The sequence below is a fragment of the Ictalurus punctatus genome, chromosome 29 (genome assembly GCF_001660625.3).
Source record: "Ictalurus punctatus breed USDA103 chromosome 29, Coco_2.0, whole genome shotgun sequence".
Classification (NCBI taxonomy): domain Eukaryota; kingdom Metazoa; phylum Chordata; class Actinopteri; order Siluriformes; family Ictaluridae; genus Ictalurus; species Ictalurus punctatus.
Window position 1 is genome coordinate 4320943 of NC_030444.2, and position 16550 is coordinate 4337492.

The following is a 16550-nucleotide window of genomic DNA, read 5'->3' on the forward strand; positions in this document are numbered from 1 at the left end:
AAAAGTGGACGATGACAATTTGTTCACCCAGCAACCCTAGTTCGAGCCTGGAACTAATCTTTCGTTGCGTCATCACATGTACGCTATACTTTATATCTAAAGGTCGCTCATTGGAAAAAAGGAGGAGTTTTTCCACAAACATTCACAGAGGCATTTTAATTTCATTTACCCTCTCTGGTGGGATTATTATGGAAGCCCGTTTCTGCCATGGAAGAAAAAAAAAACCGATCATTGTGACTTTAAATCTCTCAGCTCTTACATTTTTTTCTCACAATTGCGAGTTCATATCGCACAATCGTGAATTTATTTCTCACAACTACAAGTTTATGCCGAATGTTTAAAAGCAACTGGACAGAAGGACATGTTTATTCTTCCCACAGTCCAGACGTGTGTCAATTATTCAAAACCGCTAACATGAAGCTCCAGTAGGAACCAAACCCAATTCTAACGGTCTTATTCATAGCTGAACTAATGACTCATTGTTAAGCATTAAAAAGTCATCTCCATTTCTTCTACGCTCATTTCTATCAGCTGCATTACACATTGAACAAACTTCCCTTCAGCTAATATTGTACTGGGATGACTCCTTAACATGCCAGGGGAGATTCCCCAAGGGGAAGTGTTGACAGGAAGTCAATAAGGGTGTGTTAAAGACGCATATTTGAACACAGACTTTTGTCTTACCTTTCCCCTCAAGCGCTCTCCTTTCTGTGGCTTCCCACAAGGTCATACGGGACATGGTCTCTTTCAACCTCGGAGTCTTTGATTTTAAGATTTTAACACCCCCCCCACATCCCCACCCCCCCACACACACACACAACATGCTTGTGGACCACCATGAAACAGACAGCACTGTAGCAACATCAAACACAGATGTAATGAAATATTGATAAAGGCTCCAACTTACATAATGCTTATATAAGTGCTCTATTTAGAAAGCAGAGTAACGCCATTGTCTTCTTCTTCCAGTTCTCTCTTTTTTTTATCATGTCTTTACTTATATTGATATTTTTTTTCCCTCTGTAAAATAATCTCCTTTGCGCTATTTCCTTGACATCCCTACACTAACGCAATATTTTGACTTGCGAGTCATATGGTGAGATAAAAACTGTTTAGGAAAATAACCAGACTTTTGTACTTTTGACATATCAAACAGACAGTTTTGGATCCACACGGGTTTCCTTTAGACTCTATTTTCACGCAGGTGCAAGAGCAACACTGGAGAGGACACCGACGCTTTGCTAATTTAAGCTAATTTACTAGTTTTTTTTTCTTCTTCTTCTTCTCACATTTGTGCTATTTTTGCAGTCAGAGTTCAATTTGCGCCTGCGCTGACATTATTAGAGAGACTCAGCGGGGAATATGACATTGAAAAGTGCTATTTTCAGTGCACTTCGGTCCAAATTTGAATAAATGCTACACCCTCCCACCTTTAGCATGCATCCATGGCCAAAACGGCAACTTCCTGAGTTCACATGAAGGCTTAAAAGTCGTGTCCCGTTCCTTACAAGCCGTTGTTTTTTTTTTTGTTTAGCTTTTTTTATTAATGTGTGCTAGTTATATCAGCCTGCTTTAACATAATGGATAACAAATTTTACACAACTAACTAAACACAACTGACTGGATTATTTTGTGTTTCTTGGTGTGAAGAAAAACCCCAAAGTCACCAAGAACCTCCACAGGGCAGGTGTGAAGATGTGACTATCCACCGTTTGAAGAAGAGTAGAAATATAGAGGCCGTACCATACGATTCAAACGACTGATCAGTAGTAAGAATCAGAAAGCCAAACTGGAATTCGCAAAAAAAGAAATACAGCGACGAGAGAACAAAAGTTCTGGAACCAAGATGAACCTCTACCAAAGTGATGGAAAGACCAAAGTGTGGAGGAAGAAAGGATCTACTCATGATCCAAATCATACAAGCTGATCTGTGAAACATGGTGGAGGTAGTGTCATGGCTGGGGGCTTGCACGGCTGCTTCTGGAACATTCTCACGAGTCTTTATTGATGATGTAACTCATGATGGTAGCAGCAGAATAAATTCAGACGTCTACAGGAACATTGTGTCTGCCAATCTACAGAGAAATGCATCACAAAAGAAGAATCCAACAAGTTGTTGATGAGAGTGAGTCGCTGGCTTGATGCAGTTATTGCAAGCAAAGGGATATGCAAGCAAAAATGATAGTAAGTGTTATTTACTTTAATTTACTTCAAGACTTATCTGTTGTCTGTGGAACTTATCTGTTCCTATACTTTTGTTCAGCTAAAAATTGTGTGGTCTGATACAAAAGGTTCTGTGTTTTAAGTGGTTTAACACGTCTAGATGTAAATACCAGGAAATACAAGCTGAAATCCTGAACTGTCGTCTCATCTCCGTCTTTTTGATCTCAAACCTAAATGTCTTTGGCGTACAGCACAAACAAATGAATCGGCCATGCCGTTCCGATAGTTTCGGAGGGGGTGGTAATTGAATCAGTAGAACGTCTGAAAATTGCTAAATGCTGTGAGGTGCCAATGCTACCATTGCTGCACCATCGACCCACACAAATTTTACATAATATTCCACCCTCATGTCTACAATCTTTCAACTTCATGGAACAGAAATAATAATTATAATAAAATGCTCTCATTCATATGATCTAAATTGCTGTCTAAGCCGCTGCACTAAAGGAACATTGAACAAATCGCAGAAGCAGAAGAATGGTTAGATCTACGTCGTCGCATCTCTTTGATAAGTTCTCTTTGGCCTGAATAACTTTAGCGCGAATATTTATGCCGAATAGATCGTCTCTGATGTTGCTGCTGTTGTTTCTCATGGATTTACATACGAGACGAAGGAAACACGATGGACTTTTGAAGTTTGTGACCCAAAAAGATGTCCTAGATACCTCCTCGTGTACATCAAACATCCGCACAGACGGCTATGCACGTACACGCACAAACACACAGCCAAGGAGATCGGCAGAATCATATTTCAGACTCTGTCTCTAGTGCGCTGTTTTGACGAGTATTGGTTTGAATTCTGCATGGAAAACAATGGTTCTGGAAAGAGGTTAAAGAATCACATCTACATCGAGTTTTCTGACACTAAATCAGGGCTGTTTGTTCACCAAAACACTGGCACGACTATTATCAATTACCTGGCCCACGTAGCATCACATTTATATATTCACAGCAGCATACAAGACTAGAGTTGTATTAAAAGCACAAATTAAGCTAATTTCTAATGACTAATCATCTGACGTGCATGAAATTCAGCAGACAAGATGTACAGAACCATTTCTATAGTAAGATCTATGGCACAGATTGCGAGGGAAATGAGGATTATGGCGCGTATAATTACATCCCTACGTCTAGAAATGCGTGTGCACCCCGGTGACCTTGTTTCTCAGACAAAGGCAGAAAAAGAAGTTTCCCATTTCCATGGATTTTTTTTTTCGGGGGGGGGGTAACCTGGCAGAATAAATAAATCCAAAACTGTTCAAAAGAAGCTGCTAGGCTGTAATTTTGTTTGAGGCCATGTCATTATTAATATCAGTAAAGTGAATAATGATCGAATAAACGCAGCCGAGAGTACATTCCTATAACACTAACTCTTTAAAGCCCTATAATACACTTTCTTTCTTCCTGTTTAGCTCTTTGTTGCACTCGTTTAGATCTGCACCTCCTGAGCAGTCACAAGGTAACACCTCTCTCCAGCAACGTGAGTGACATGTGACAGCATTAGCATAGCTCAGACGGAGACTACAAAAAAAAAAAAAAAAAAAATTCTCGACACGGAAAGCCGATCTGGAGAACAGTAAAGCGAGGAATGAAATACAAAACCCTAGAGAAGTAGTCCATCTGTAGCACTGTGCAAAGTGTTTTAGTCATGTACAGAGCCACATCACAGGGCCTCTAGATATTAAAAATACATTTCGCATTTGTTCATTTGGTAAATGCTTTTCTTGAAGGCAATTTACATGTGAGGCAGAGTACAAGTGAAGCATATAGTTTTATTAAAGTGGTTGTTCAAAAGCTGACCAGTCTGTCTGACAGTCCTGGGATTGAAACTTACACGACTTTGGCTGCTAGCAGAACCTTAACCGCTGTGTCTTCCGACAACAATTTGAGATACTTTAATACTCAGCTAATAATATAGTGCTGCTGATTCTGATTCATTATTTTCTGTAAATGGTCTGCACTTATATAGCGCTTTCATTCACCCATACACACTCACACACCAATGGTAGCAGAGCTGCCACGCAAGGCGCTAACTTGCCATTGGGAGCAACTTGGGGTTCAGTGTCTTGCCCAAGGACACTTCAGCATGTGGAGTCACATGGGCCGGGAATAGAACCACCACCCCTACAATTAGTGGACAACCCACTCTACCACCTGAGCCACAGCCACTCTGTAATAGCAGCTCAGATAGTAGTTCCAGCTGTAAGGTTTATATTCCCTCACTAGTTTGAAAAAAAAAAAAAAAAAAAAACGCAGCTTCTCATGTTACCAAGAAACCGTGAAGACTTTCATGTGGTGGAAAACTGTTAGGATTAGGCTTTACCTCTGACAGTTACAAAGTTCTGACATTTTATTTTTAACCCTTTCTGGCAGTACACTTGCGTCCCATTGCGCCGGCGGAATGGAAATCGACTTATCGGACATTTTCAATCAGTATAAACAAGGAAATTATTTTATCGCCGCAAGTCTGTCACAGGATTAGTCAGGACACTGTTGGGTTTCTGTGTGTAGAGTATCATGAATCTGTGTTTAGCTGCTGGGGGGCAAGGGGATGGGAAAATGGGAGCGGTGTAAGCCCCCTGCTGGGCAAACTATTCATACTTCTCCATAATAACACTGGTACAGAGATAAAACAGACAGCAGGACTAAAGCTTTTTTTTATTATTAAATAGTAAAACACCATATACAACTGGCCTCAGGTAATCTACCGTCACATATTCATCTTTTGATCTCAAACCCAAATGTCTTCAATGTATAGCGAAAACGATAGAATTGGCCCTGTCGTTCCAATACTTTCGGGGAGGACTGTAATGTAGAAAAGGGTGAAGGGTTTTCTCAGGCCGCTACGCACACTGTATGGTACGGAAACATCTTCACCCATGTCAGGAAGGTCCAAAAGGTTATTATATGAAAGACAGAATAGCTCTCACCTCACCAGAGAGTCCATATGATCAGAAATGATGTTAGCTAATTAAACAGGCATTTCTGTCATATTCTTTCAAAGTTCATATTCCTGGAAGCTGGACTCATTATTAACCATTTCCTATTGTAGATATACAGAATATACTGATCCATACTTACTCTATATATAATAATAATAATAATAATAATAATATTAATAATATGATAATATATAGATTATTGGCTATAGCCTTCTCCTGAAAAATGTCCTTAGATTTTAAAAAAATTAACCCATGACACAACGAGTAAATTGATTCTACGTGACCCAAGAAACCATGTTGCAGAATCGATATATTCATGTTGTCACTTTCCTAGCATTTGAGCCAAGCATATTGCCCTGACAACCTCACAGCTTGCTTATAATTGCTATAATAAGTCTTGCAGCAGGAGTGTGACATGTCGCTGTGGCCTGGCCTAGGATCTGTGTGGCATTCTGCAGAAGTGTGTGACTTTTTCAGACTGGAGCAAAGCTTCATACAATACAAACCTCAAATGACCAACAAGTTTCGCTACCTTACCTCCATTACAAACCACACACACACAAAAAGATCATCTTTACTTAAGTGACCAACAGCAGGAGACAGCTTTACTTCTCTCTTTTTTTGCTTCTCATACCCACACACTCACCAGACGAAGAACAACTCGAAGGCACTCCAGACATCTGTCGTCTATCACCATGGAACTCTGTCTTTATAAACGCTTGTTAGTAGTCTTGCTGCTACATCTATGCCAGGGTCAAGGTATGTTCACTATGAATGAAAATATACGGTATATTTCCAATAATATAGCTCTTAAACATCCCAGGATACGCTTCAGTACAGGATAAAGATTGAAGTAGAGCATGTTATAACATCCCAAATGAGAATTTATTGTGCTAGCGGCAAGATTTTTTTTGATTGATTTCAGTAGTTCACCTGCCTGTAACTGGCTCTCTGAGTTCATTTTCAATAATAAATAATAAATATACAGTACAATTGATTTAGCCAGAATGATAGCTGGAGTGCAAACATGAATCCTGGATTTGATGTCAGAATCAAGGTTTCAATCTGTAGAAAAAGAATCATTTTTGAAGGCATCTGAAATATCGTCTTGGAGTGAAATAACATCATAATTGTTCTTTCTCTTCTGTAACCTGTCAATAAGTAGGGGCTATTCCTATATACCTAATGTGCCCTGTATAATAGGTAAGGAATAAAACACGTTGGGGCATGTTATAGAAATTAATAAATGTACAGTGGGTGTAGGATGATGTGACCCAATCCAGAGCAGCTAGTTTCTTATCAAACTGTTTTATAAAAATGTTTTATTCCGCTTATATCACGGCGATTTTCCAAGAATTACAATGCATTAATGAATAACACGTCTTTTTTTTTTTGGTCCATTCATAGTTTAATGTTGTGGAATGTATATGTGAAACAAGTTAGTTCCTGTTATCGTTTAGGTTCTAACAGCTTTTTGTTTCTTTCTTGAAGTTAGTAAGGCAAAAAAAAAAATTAATAAAAATGCATATAATCAAGACTAGAAATTGGAAAGTCCTCTGTCCTGAAGACATTCCCATGGAGGAGAACGTACGTACTGTTATAAAGTGCTGACACTGGAGACTCCTTCCATAAAAGTGAAATAAACATCCTACAGAAGACTTCTACATAGTAGCTGAGATAAAATTAATGTCTCTTATTTTCTTGGCTCCTTCAGACCTGGCTGTCCCATCGCCCAGCACGGAATCTGTTCTACCAAGTCTAGGTGATGTAATGGATGCAGTGAAAGCCGCATTTCTAGAGGCTGTGAAGATCTCAAAGGATAATGGAGTACGAGCGGTTTTTGAACAGGTTGTGGAGGAACTAGGGCCACAAGAGAATATAGCTGAGAAGCCTCCAGTGACAGCTGACAACACAGAAGATGGATTACCTGCAGTGGTGCATGAACATGGAGACAACGAAACAACAAGTCTCAGTGATGAGAATGCAAAGCAGGAGCAAGCCGAACCGAAATTAAACCCATCTGAACGAACACTGGTGCTTCCACATGAAAAGCAAGGTAGACACGGTGCAGGGTTGCGTCAGAAACCAGGTGAGAAACCTGTGGAGGTGATTTACTGGCGAAATAAATCAGACGAAGAATCAGTTCAGGATGTAGAGGATCCGGTTCCAAACATAGCTCGAGATCTAGTGGAGTCAACCCAAGAATCAAAAGAATCATTTGAGCTTGAATCAGAAGACAAGAGCCCCGGTGATCAAAAGGAAGCCGAACAGGATGAATCCCAAATTTGGTCTTTTGAATCAGCACCAGTAGGAGAGCGAGAAGAGCAAGCAGGAGTAGATGAAGGAAAACAGGAGCAGGTTGAGTCAGAATTGGTAAAAGTTCAAGAGCAGACCCAAGATACTGGTGAAATTGGAGAAATGGAAATAGAAGATGGGCAGAAAAAAGATGTGGAGGCAGATATAGAGTCAAAGATCCAGAAAGGGGGACTGTTTGAGCTGGCTAAACAAACAGAACCACAACCTGATCAAGACCAAGAGCACGGTCAGCTAACCGATGATGATGTAAAAGTGAGAATAGTGGTTAAGGAGAAACAGAACAAAGATGAGCAGAGACTAGTAGATGTTGGAGGACATGTGGTTGAAGTCAAAACTGAGAAAGAAGACATGGCGGTAGACGGAGCACACATTGGCGAAGAGTCAGTAGGAGGAGAAGCCGAGATGGAGGGTCTGATCCCCGTGTCGAAAGCAACAGAGAAGACTTCTCAAGAACTAGGTAACTAAGTCTCAATCACATCCTACTGTACATTTACACTAAGAGGCAACAGATTTCAGGGACAGTGGCAAGCAACAAAAAGATTTTAAAAAATTTATCCCATGCAAATTAGGTATGATGCCTTCAAGTGACAAATTCAAACGACTAGCTCAAATGATTCCTCAGACCAGTCCTGTGTTGCGTGTGGTCAGACTTTTCCTTAGTTCCCCACTCGCTCACAGCATGAGCTCCTACATGCAATTTAATTCTTGACACGCAAAAATGTAATAACTATGTTTCAACTTCAACTTATCCGATTGTATACAACCTCTCATGGTGGCACGGTGGCTTAGGGGTTATGTTCTCCCTGTGCTTCAGGGGTTTCCTCCCCAGTCCAAAGACATGCGCTGTAGGCTTACTGGCATATCCAAATTGTCTGTGGTGTGTGAATGCGTGTGTGATTGTGCCCTGCAATGGGTTGGCACCCCGTTCAGGGTGTCCCCCGCCTTATGCCCCGAATTCCCTGGGGTAGGCTCCAGGCTCCTCAGTGACCTCGTGTAGGAAAAACGGTATGAAATATGGATGGGTGGATAGTTGGCGCTTCTAGTGAGAGTATTCAGCTAGTACAATTAGCTTGCTTTGCTAATTATCACAGTGAATCGAACGTTAACGTATATTTTATGCAATAAACTACTGTCCAGTTCTTCTCTCCATGTTCTCCTGGCCTACATTGATGGGTTTCACACATTAATATACCATCATGGACATAGTCTGCAGTAAAATAGGAGCGGGACTACATATTGGACGGCAAGCTTATTGAAACTTGTTAGATCGCTCACAGTTAATTGCGCACAAGTGTGTATCTGATATTCAAGTGCCATTTAGGATTCTGTGCATGGCCTTCGGTGTTCGTCTCACCTCCCTGCTGTAATTTTCATCTCTATGCTAAATGTCTCCCCTGGGTCACAGTAGAGGTCATTTTGGATACAAGGTATTTGAGACTTTGATGGTGTCCAATATGTTGAATGGTGTGCATGCTATAATTGTTTTGGAATGATTTAAAATGACTTAAAGTTCAGGACAGTCAGGAAAGTTTGGACTTTAGTCAAAAAAATGTGTTTCTTTTTGTTCCAAAGTTACTATTTTGCTAGAGTTGCTACATTGGTTATTATAAACCAGTCCCTCCGGGATTTTGCAATTTTGCGATCGCGGAAACGAATGCAAGCTCAAGCAAGCTTTGGAATGTTCTGAGGTGCTTGTAATTCTTCAAACTTACTGCAGATTTGGTCATGTGACGTCATCACAACGCACATTCAGCCAAAGACCTCTTCGAATTCACGTGCGTCGAACATGAGTATCTCATTTACCAACAAACATTTAGGTTTAGATTTAGTTTTAGATTAGGTTTAGATTTAGTTTTAGATTTAGATTACATTTAGATTAGGTTTAGATTAAGATTTAGATTAGGTTTAGATTTAATTTTAGATTAGGATTAGATTTAGGTTTAGATTTAGTTTTCGATTAAGTTTAGGTTTCGATTCAGTTTTAGATTAGGTTTAGATTTAATTGTAGATTTAGATTAAGTTTAGGTTTAAATTTAGATTTAGATTAAGTTTAGGTTTAAATTTAGATTTAGATTTAGATTAGGTTTAGATTTAGATAGAGTTTTCAGAAAAAAAAAAAGCACAAAAAACTCCAAGTTGCATTATAAATTTTGAAAAAAGCCACAGCAAAATCAAGCCGCAAAATTTTTGCTCGCAACCATCACAACAAAACTCTGCGAGAACCTGTACACACTGGAATATACACCAAGTTGCCAGATCATTCAATTTTGTATGCCTTGATATTCCATAAACATCTTTTCTGTGTTCTTAGTGTTTCTCCTAAAAAATTATGTATAAACTACCTACGTTCTGGACATGTTCTTATTTATTGCTATTACAGTGGGTATAAAACCTGAATCTGCTTTCAAGAACTGTATAAAAAAATTGTTTGTGTTTCAGTCATAAATAAGAAGGAATAAGGAATAGAACGTGATGGTGTAGGATATTATAGGAATCTAATCATCGACGGGGTGCAGCTTTACTCTATGTGAAGCACAGTTACTGTTAACAAAGTTGTTTATTGTTCAATAACTGCATGTTTTATAGTGTTTAATTTCTCTAACGACGAAGATGTTTTCTTTATTAGAAAATGAGATGTCATACTGTACTTTTTATCCATTTATAGTTACCAAGTGCTGGTACTTACAAAAAAGTTGCTCCTATAGAAACGATAACGTATTCGAACGAGCGCATTAATACTGTATAAACCTGTGATTTGCCAGATCTTCAGTACTCTCAGAGCTACAGTTATAGAAAACCAATCAACACCTTCTGACCAATCAGATTCAAGAATGATGTGGTTTAATGAAAGAATAATGCTTAGTGGAGTGCACAGAGTGAATGAGGTCAGGTTCAGTTTTATATGTTAATAATAAAATCATTCTTGATGATGGATTCAGATGTTTGGATAACATGGAACGTCATTTCTAAACCATATTATTGTATTATTTCTAGCCACAGATGACATGCGAGAGACTAATGACCTGAATGACATTGTGACGTCCAGAGACCCAGTGCTCAACTGGGATGTCCCGACACTGGGCATCAGTGGGAAGGCACTCCCTCCTTTCCCAACTGTGGCTATACTAGTAGAACTCGGAGAAAGTGATGAACTAGTGGAGGAACCTGCAGACAAAACACGTAGCTGTCACCACAAACACACGCACACTTCCAAAACACTCACAGCCTACTTCTCTTTGTACTTCTGCTTCTTGTTGTGTCTAGCGGAAAACATGTTTACAAAATGGCCTGCTGTTCATATTTGTTGTTCTTATTCCTGTCTGTCAGTCTCATTCTCTCACTCTTATTTGATCTCTCGCAAGAGTCCACCACTCCAACGCAGGAAGCCTGGAAGATTGGAGTGATAGCGTTAGCATTCTTCCTCATTCTGCAGACCCTCGTCACTGCTGTCTACATTCTGAAATGCGAGAGAAGAAGAAACAGGTTTGTGTGAGGAACATGTTTCTAACATTTTATCACTCTCCTAAATGTTTGTGTACATCCAATGTGTGTTTCTTGCAGTTGCGCAGTCCCAGAGAGAGTGTGCGAAGATGGAAACGAAGCTGTTGAACATGATGGAGCAAACGCAGACACTGACGAACAGTGAGCACGCACACACACATACACACACACACATGCAAATGCTTGCAAAAATGCTCCTGTGCACAGTCCTCTTCAAGTCATACCAGAGGTTTTCGATAGGATTTAAATCTTGGCTTTGACTGGGCCATTCCAAAACATTTATCTTCTTCTTCTGAAGCCATTCCTTTGTTGACTTGGATTTGTGCGTTGGGTTACTATCGTGCTGGAAGCCTTCAGGCTTTGTGCCAAAATAGATTGGTGTGTGGATCTATCCATGATTCCCTTTATCTCAACTAGAGCCCCAGTCCCAGCTGAAGAGAAGCAGCGCTATAGCATGATGCTACCACCACCATGCATCACTGTACTATAGGTATGGTGTAATTGATTTCGCACCAGAAATACCTTTGCCCAAAATGTTCTACCTTGGTCTCATCATACTATAACACATCTTCCCACATGTTTTGACAAAATTTAGGTGGGCTTGGATGTTGTTGTTTTTTCTTATGAAAAAAGGCATCCATCTAGACACCGTACCCCATATCTCAGACATGTGAGGAATACAGAAATTCCTGCAACAACTTTAATGTTACTGTAGATCTCTTGGCAGCCTCCCGGATAAGTTTTCATAATTTCTATTTGTCTTTCCGCTTCCAATTTCATTGGTTGCTATATCACATATCGCAGATCTGACAATATAGTTGCATGAAAAAAAGCTAATACATTACCGACCGTGTTTGTTTATAGGACCACGGTGGATGATCTACCAGAGTGCTCCGAAATCCAGCGAGAGATGTTCGCTATGATTCCAATTCACACACACAGTACGGTGGAGAAGTCATTCAATCATTGAACTTCTGTTCTTTAGAGCTACTGCTTCAACACCACTGCCTCAAATATACTGTATGTGTGTTTGCATCTCTGTGACCGTGATATATAGTCTATATATACACTACCAGTCAAACGTTTGGACACTCTAGATCAGGGGTGTCCAATCTTATCCGCAAAGGGCTGGTGTGAGTGTAGATTTTCATTCTAACCAAGCAGGAGCCACAATTGATTCCACCTGTTTAATCAGTTGATCTTGGCTTTCAATAGACTCAGGTGTGGCCTCTGCTTGGTTGGAATGAATACCCGAACCCACAAAGGCCCTTTCCGGATAAGATTGGACACCTCTGCTCTAGATAGTTGCATCACGGTCTGGGAAAACCTGTCGGATGTTGGTATGTTCATATTGGAATTCTGGAAAATGCTGAAAATAGAGGGTTTAAAAAATTATTTTTTTAAATTTTATTTTATTTTTTGCTACTAGCATATTTTGACATCTCTACTTTGAAATAAAACCAAGAAATTTAGTCAAGAGAACAGAACTAACTGTATGAACCAGCAATTATCAACATTTCCTACAGTCAACATATAATATTTGAAAATTTGTCATTTTTTTCCTTAGTAGATTAGGTTATAAATATAGCAGTGGGTGAAGTGTCTTTCAGTGGAATTTGAGTAAAATCACCAAATGCATTTGTCTGCATTATCACATTTGATTGTTTTTAAAAGCCAGAACGTTACTTGGGATTGAAATACTGTACGTGCAAATCATTTGGCAATTTTTAGTTCAGGAAAACCTGCAGTTTTCAAAACTCTATATAGTAAAAATCTAAATTTCACCATGTGAAGGGTTTTCCCAGGCTGCCACACATATATTTCACTGTTGTGAAGATGCTTATTTGTCACGCATGTAAATAGTGCAGTTATTGAATGTGAATAAACTTTGTCTATGAATCAAAATGTGTTTTTCCTATAAGTAGGTTTCTTTAAATTGTAAGTAGTTTTCCTTGAAATTGCATTTCAATAGAAACAACTGGAAAAATAAAAGCTTCCTAGCTGAAGGTCCTCATAAACCTGGTTGAGAAGATTGGTACGATGTTGGTGTGATTTGTTATTTCATAGTGTCAGTGTCTTCATTATTATACTAAATGAATAGAAAATAGTACAAATGAAACAGAACCTTATATGAGAGCATATTTCTAGACTTTTGATTGGTTGTGTGTGTATGTATATAAGGTCTGTCCTCTATGTACCAGATTAAACGTTAAAACCTATGTTATAGATAACAGTGATATGATCAAAATAAAGTAAAGTTACGAGGTCACCGTGTTTGTTTTATTATCAAGGAGCTACAATGCAAAAATAATGACATTTTTCCATCATGTCATACTGTAGGTGGGAGGAATAGGAATGAGGAATATAATACAGTTCCTTGGAGTTTAGCAGGTTAAGCAAAGACATGCACATTTTCACACATCTGCAAATTTATGAAACCCTTTTTAACTGCATTATCTAGGTAAAAAGAAAAATTTAAATAAAACAACACGCAGTGGTACTTGAAAGTTTGTGACCCTTTAGAATTTTCTATATTTCTGCATAAACATGACCTAAATCAGATTTTCACACAAGTCCTAGAAGTAGTCAAAAAGAACAGAATTAAACAAATGAGATTATTATACTTGGTCATTTATTTATTGAGGAAAATGATCCAATGTTATATATCTGTGAGTGGCAAAATTAGGTGAACTTCTAGGATTAGGAGTTTAAATTGAAGGTGAAATTAGAGTCTGGTGTTTTCATTCAATGGGATGACGATCAGGTGTGAGTGAGCGCCCTGTTTTATTTAAAGAACACGGATCTATCAGAGTCTGATCTTCACAACTCATGAAAGTGGAAGTGTATCATGGCATACACAAAGGAGATTTCTGAGGACCTCAGGAAAAGAGTTGTTGATTCTCATCAGGCTGGAAAAGGTTACAAAAGCATCTCTAAAGTGTTTGGACTCCATCAACCCCCAGTCAGATAGATTGTGTACAAATGGAGGAAATTCAAGACCATTGTTACCTTCCCAGGAGTGAAGACCAACAAAGATCACTCCAAGAGCAAGACGTGTAATAGTCCACAAGGTCACAAAGGAATCCAGGGTAACTTCTAAGCAATTAAAGGCCTCTCTCATATTGGCTAATGTTAATGATCATGAGTCCAGCATCAACACTGAACAACAATGGTGTACATGGCAGGGTTGTAAGGAGAAAGTCACTGCTCTCCAAAAAGAACATTGCTACCCGTGTGTAGTTTGCTAAAGATCATGTGGACAAGCCAGAAGGCTTTTGAAAGATGTTTTATGGATGGATGAGACCAAAATAGAATTTTTGGTTTAAATGAGAAGCATTATGTTTAGAGAAAGAAAAACACTGCGTTCCAGCATAAGATCCTTATACCATCTGTGAAACTTGCTGGTGGTAGTATCATGATTTGGACTTGTTTTGCTGCATCTGAACCCGGATGACTTGCCATCATTGATGGAACAATTAATTCTGAATTATATTAGCGAATTCTAAAGGAAAATATCAGGACATCTGTTCATCAACTGAATCTGAAGAGAAAGTGGGTCATGCGGCAAGACAACGATCCTAAACACACGAGTCGTTCTACCAAAGAACAGTTAAAGAAGAATAAAGTTCATGTTTTGGAACGGCCGAGTCAAAGTCCTGACCTTAATCCAATAGAGATGTTGTGGAAGGACCTGAAGCGAGCAGTTCATGTGAGGAAACACACCAACATCCCAGAGCTGAAGCAGTTCTGTACTGAGGAACGTGCTAAAATTCCTCCAAGACGATGTGCAGGACTGATCAACAGTTACTGCAAACATTTAGCTAAAGGGGGTCACACCAGATAATGAAAGCAAAGGTTCACATACTCTTACCACTCACAGATATGTAATATTAGATCATTTTCCTCAATAAGTAAACGACCAAGTATAATATTTTTGTCTACTTTTATGACTTTTGTGAAAATTGGATGATGTTTTAGGTCATAATCATAGGCTACAGAAATATAGAAAATTCTAAAGGTTTCACAAACTTTCAAGCACCACTAACAGGGACAAAAATTTAGAATTGTTTTATATTGTTTGTTAACACCTTTACTTAATTATTTGTCAGTTAATAAATGTCCCGGGTTTTCCATGATTGGGGTGGGATTTTGCACTGGACATTACATTTACAAACATGTATGTAAATGTAAAAGACATAAAAACAACTAAAGTGTCCTTCATAACAACTTATGTGCATATTTCAGATAGATAACGTAACATTCATAAACTCTCTACAGCACTTAAACAGCACTTTGCCTGTCCTAGGCCACTATAACTACACTTACACTGAAATATAATCACTCAATTTTTAAAAATGTGATATTTATTTATTTTTTTGCAGTAATGTGTGAGTCCTTTTAACACCTCATGCCTGAATATCCTCCTCCGTGAGTCATTATAGCTTATAAAAACGTATTTTAGTGTAGCATTCAGCATTCACTCAACCCTGTTACCTCAACACATTCACCCCAGTGAAATATTTGGAATATGCTACGAGTCACATGTTCAACAAGAAGTTGCATAGACAGAATTTCCCAAAGCTCATGGGAAGAAGAAAACTAAGCACTCTCCAGATATACTGTGGTATCAACTGGGAAGGTCACTTTGAAAGCACAACTCCATTCCACAAATTATAGCTTGAAAGTAAAGTATTAATCAAAACAAAATATTTGTAGTAAATCATTAGAATGTCGTTTCATGTCCGCATGGCATTAGCATAAACGCTAGCAAATACATTGTGTGTTTGCTAATTCTATGCTAAACGTTTTTACTCATTTAAAAAATGAGATAGTGTTGCCTGACATGGGTTAATACAGTTTTTGAATGGTTTGCATTAATACACTGTCAAAAGATTTGATTCATTTTTAAATATTACAAGGGCTAAATGGCACAACAATAATGGATTCCCAGTTTTAATGCTGGTTACTTTAATATTCTCAATCAAACATGATATGGTGTGGCTTTTATACAGTTCCTTTGAAAGTATTGGAATGGCAAGGCCAATTCCATTTATTTTCACTACACATTGAAAACGTTTGGGTTTGAGATCAAAAGATGAAAATGAGATGATAGATCTGAATTTCAGCTTTCATTTCCTCGTATTTACATCTAGATGTGTTAGCTTTACAACACGGCTACACAATTTTTTAGGTGAGCTAAAGAATACGAAGAGAACGTGTTAAAGTAAATGAAAGTTAAAAAAACCCCAAAACCACTCAATATTTGATCCAAAACATAAAAGCTCATCAGTCCAGCATGGTGGAGGTAGTGTAATGGCTTGGGCTTGTATAGCTGCTTCCGGAACAGGCTCACACATCTTTATTGATGATGTAACTCATGGTGATAGCAGAAGAATGAATTCAGAAGTCTACAGAAACAACACGTACGTCTCAATTCGTGTACTTTTGCACTATTCTATGCCGTTTTGTAGTATAAATAGTGCCAGTAGTATGTTCACTGAAAATTCCAATTAGAAAAAGTACACCTTATATACCGGACGATGCACTTAATAAACCGAAAAAAACCGA

At 38.6% G+C, this 16550-nt stretch overlaps 1 protein-coding gene across 1 annotated transcript; it reads left to right on the plus strand.

Moving 5' to 3' along the window:
• The first annotated feature begins 5702 nt into the window (after window positions 1-5702).
• Window positions 5703-13241, plus strand: si:dkeyp-118a3.2 (uncharacterized). The gene is made up of 6 exons (XM_047152416.2): window positions 5703-5924; window positions 6880-7938; window positions 10476-10661; window positions 10844-10964; window positions 11043-11123; window positions 11847-13241. The coding sequence occupies exons 1-6, from the start codon at window positions 5861-5863 to the stop codon at window positions 11950-11952; spliced, it is 1617 nt and encodes a 538-aa protein (XP_047008372.1). The 5' UTR covers window positions 5703-5860; the 3' UTR covers window positions 11953-13241.
• The last annotated feature ends 3309 nt before the right edge of the window (window positions 13242-16550 follow it).

Bases quoted from the DNA above. Each gene is read 5' to 3' on its own strand.
- si:dkeyp-118a3.2 (XM_047152416.2), top strand. From the start codon at position 5,861: ATGGAACTCTGTCTTTATAAACGCTTGTTAGTAGTCTTGCTGCTACAT. The intron at 5,925-6,879 runs GTATGTTCACTA...TGGCTCCTTCAG, and splicing joins ACATCTATGCCAGGGTCAAG to ACCTGGCTGTCCCATCGCCC. The intron at 7,939-10,475 runs GTAACTAAGTCT...TATTATTTCTAG, and splicing joins GAAGACTTCTCAAGAACTAG to CCACAGATGACATGCGAGAG.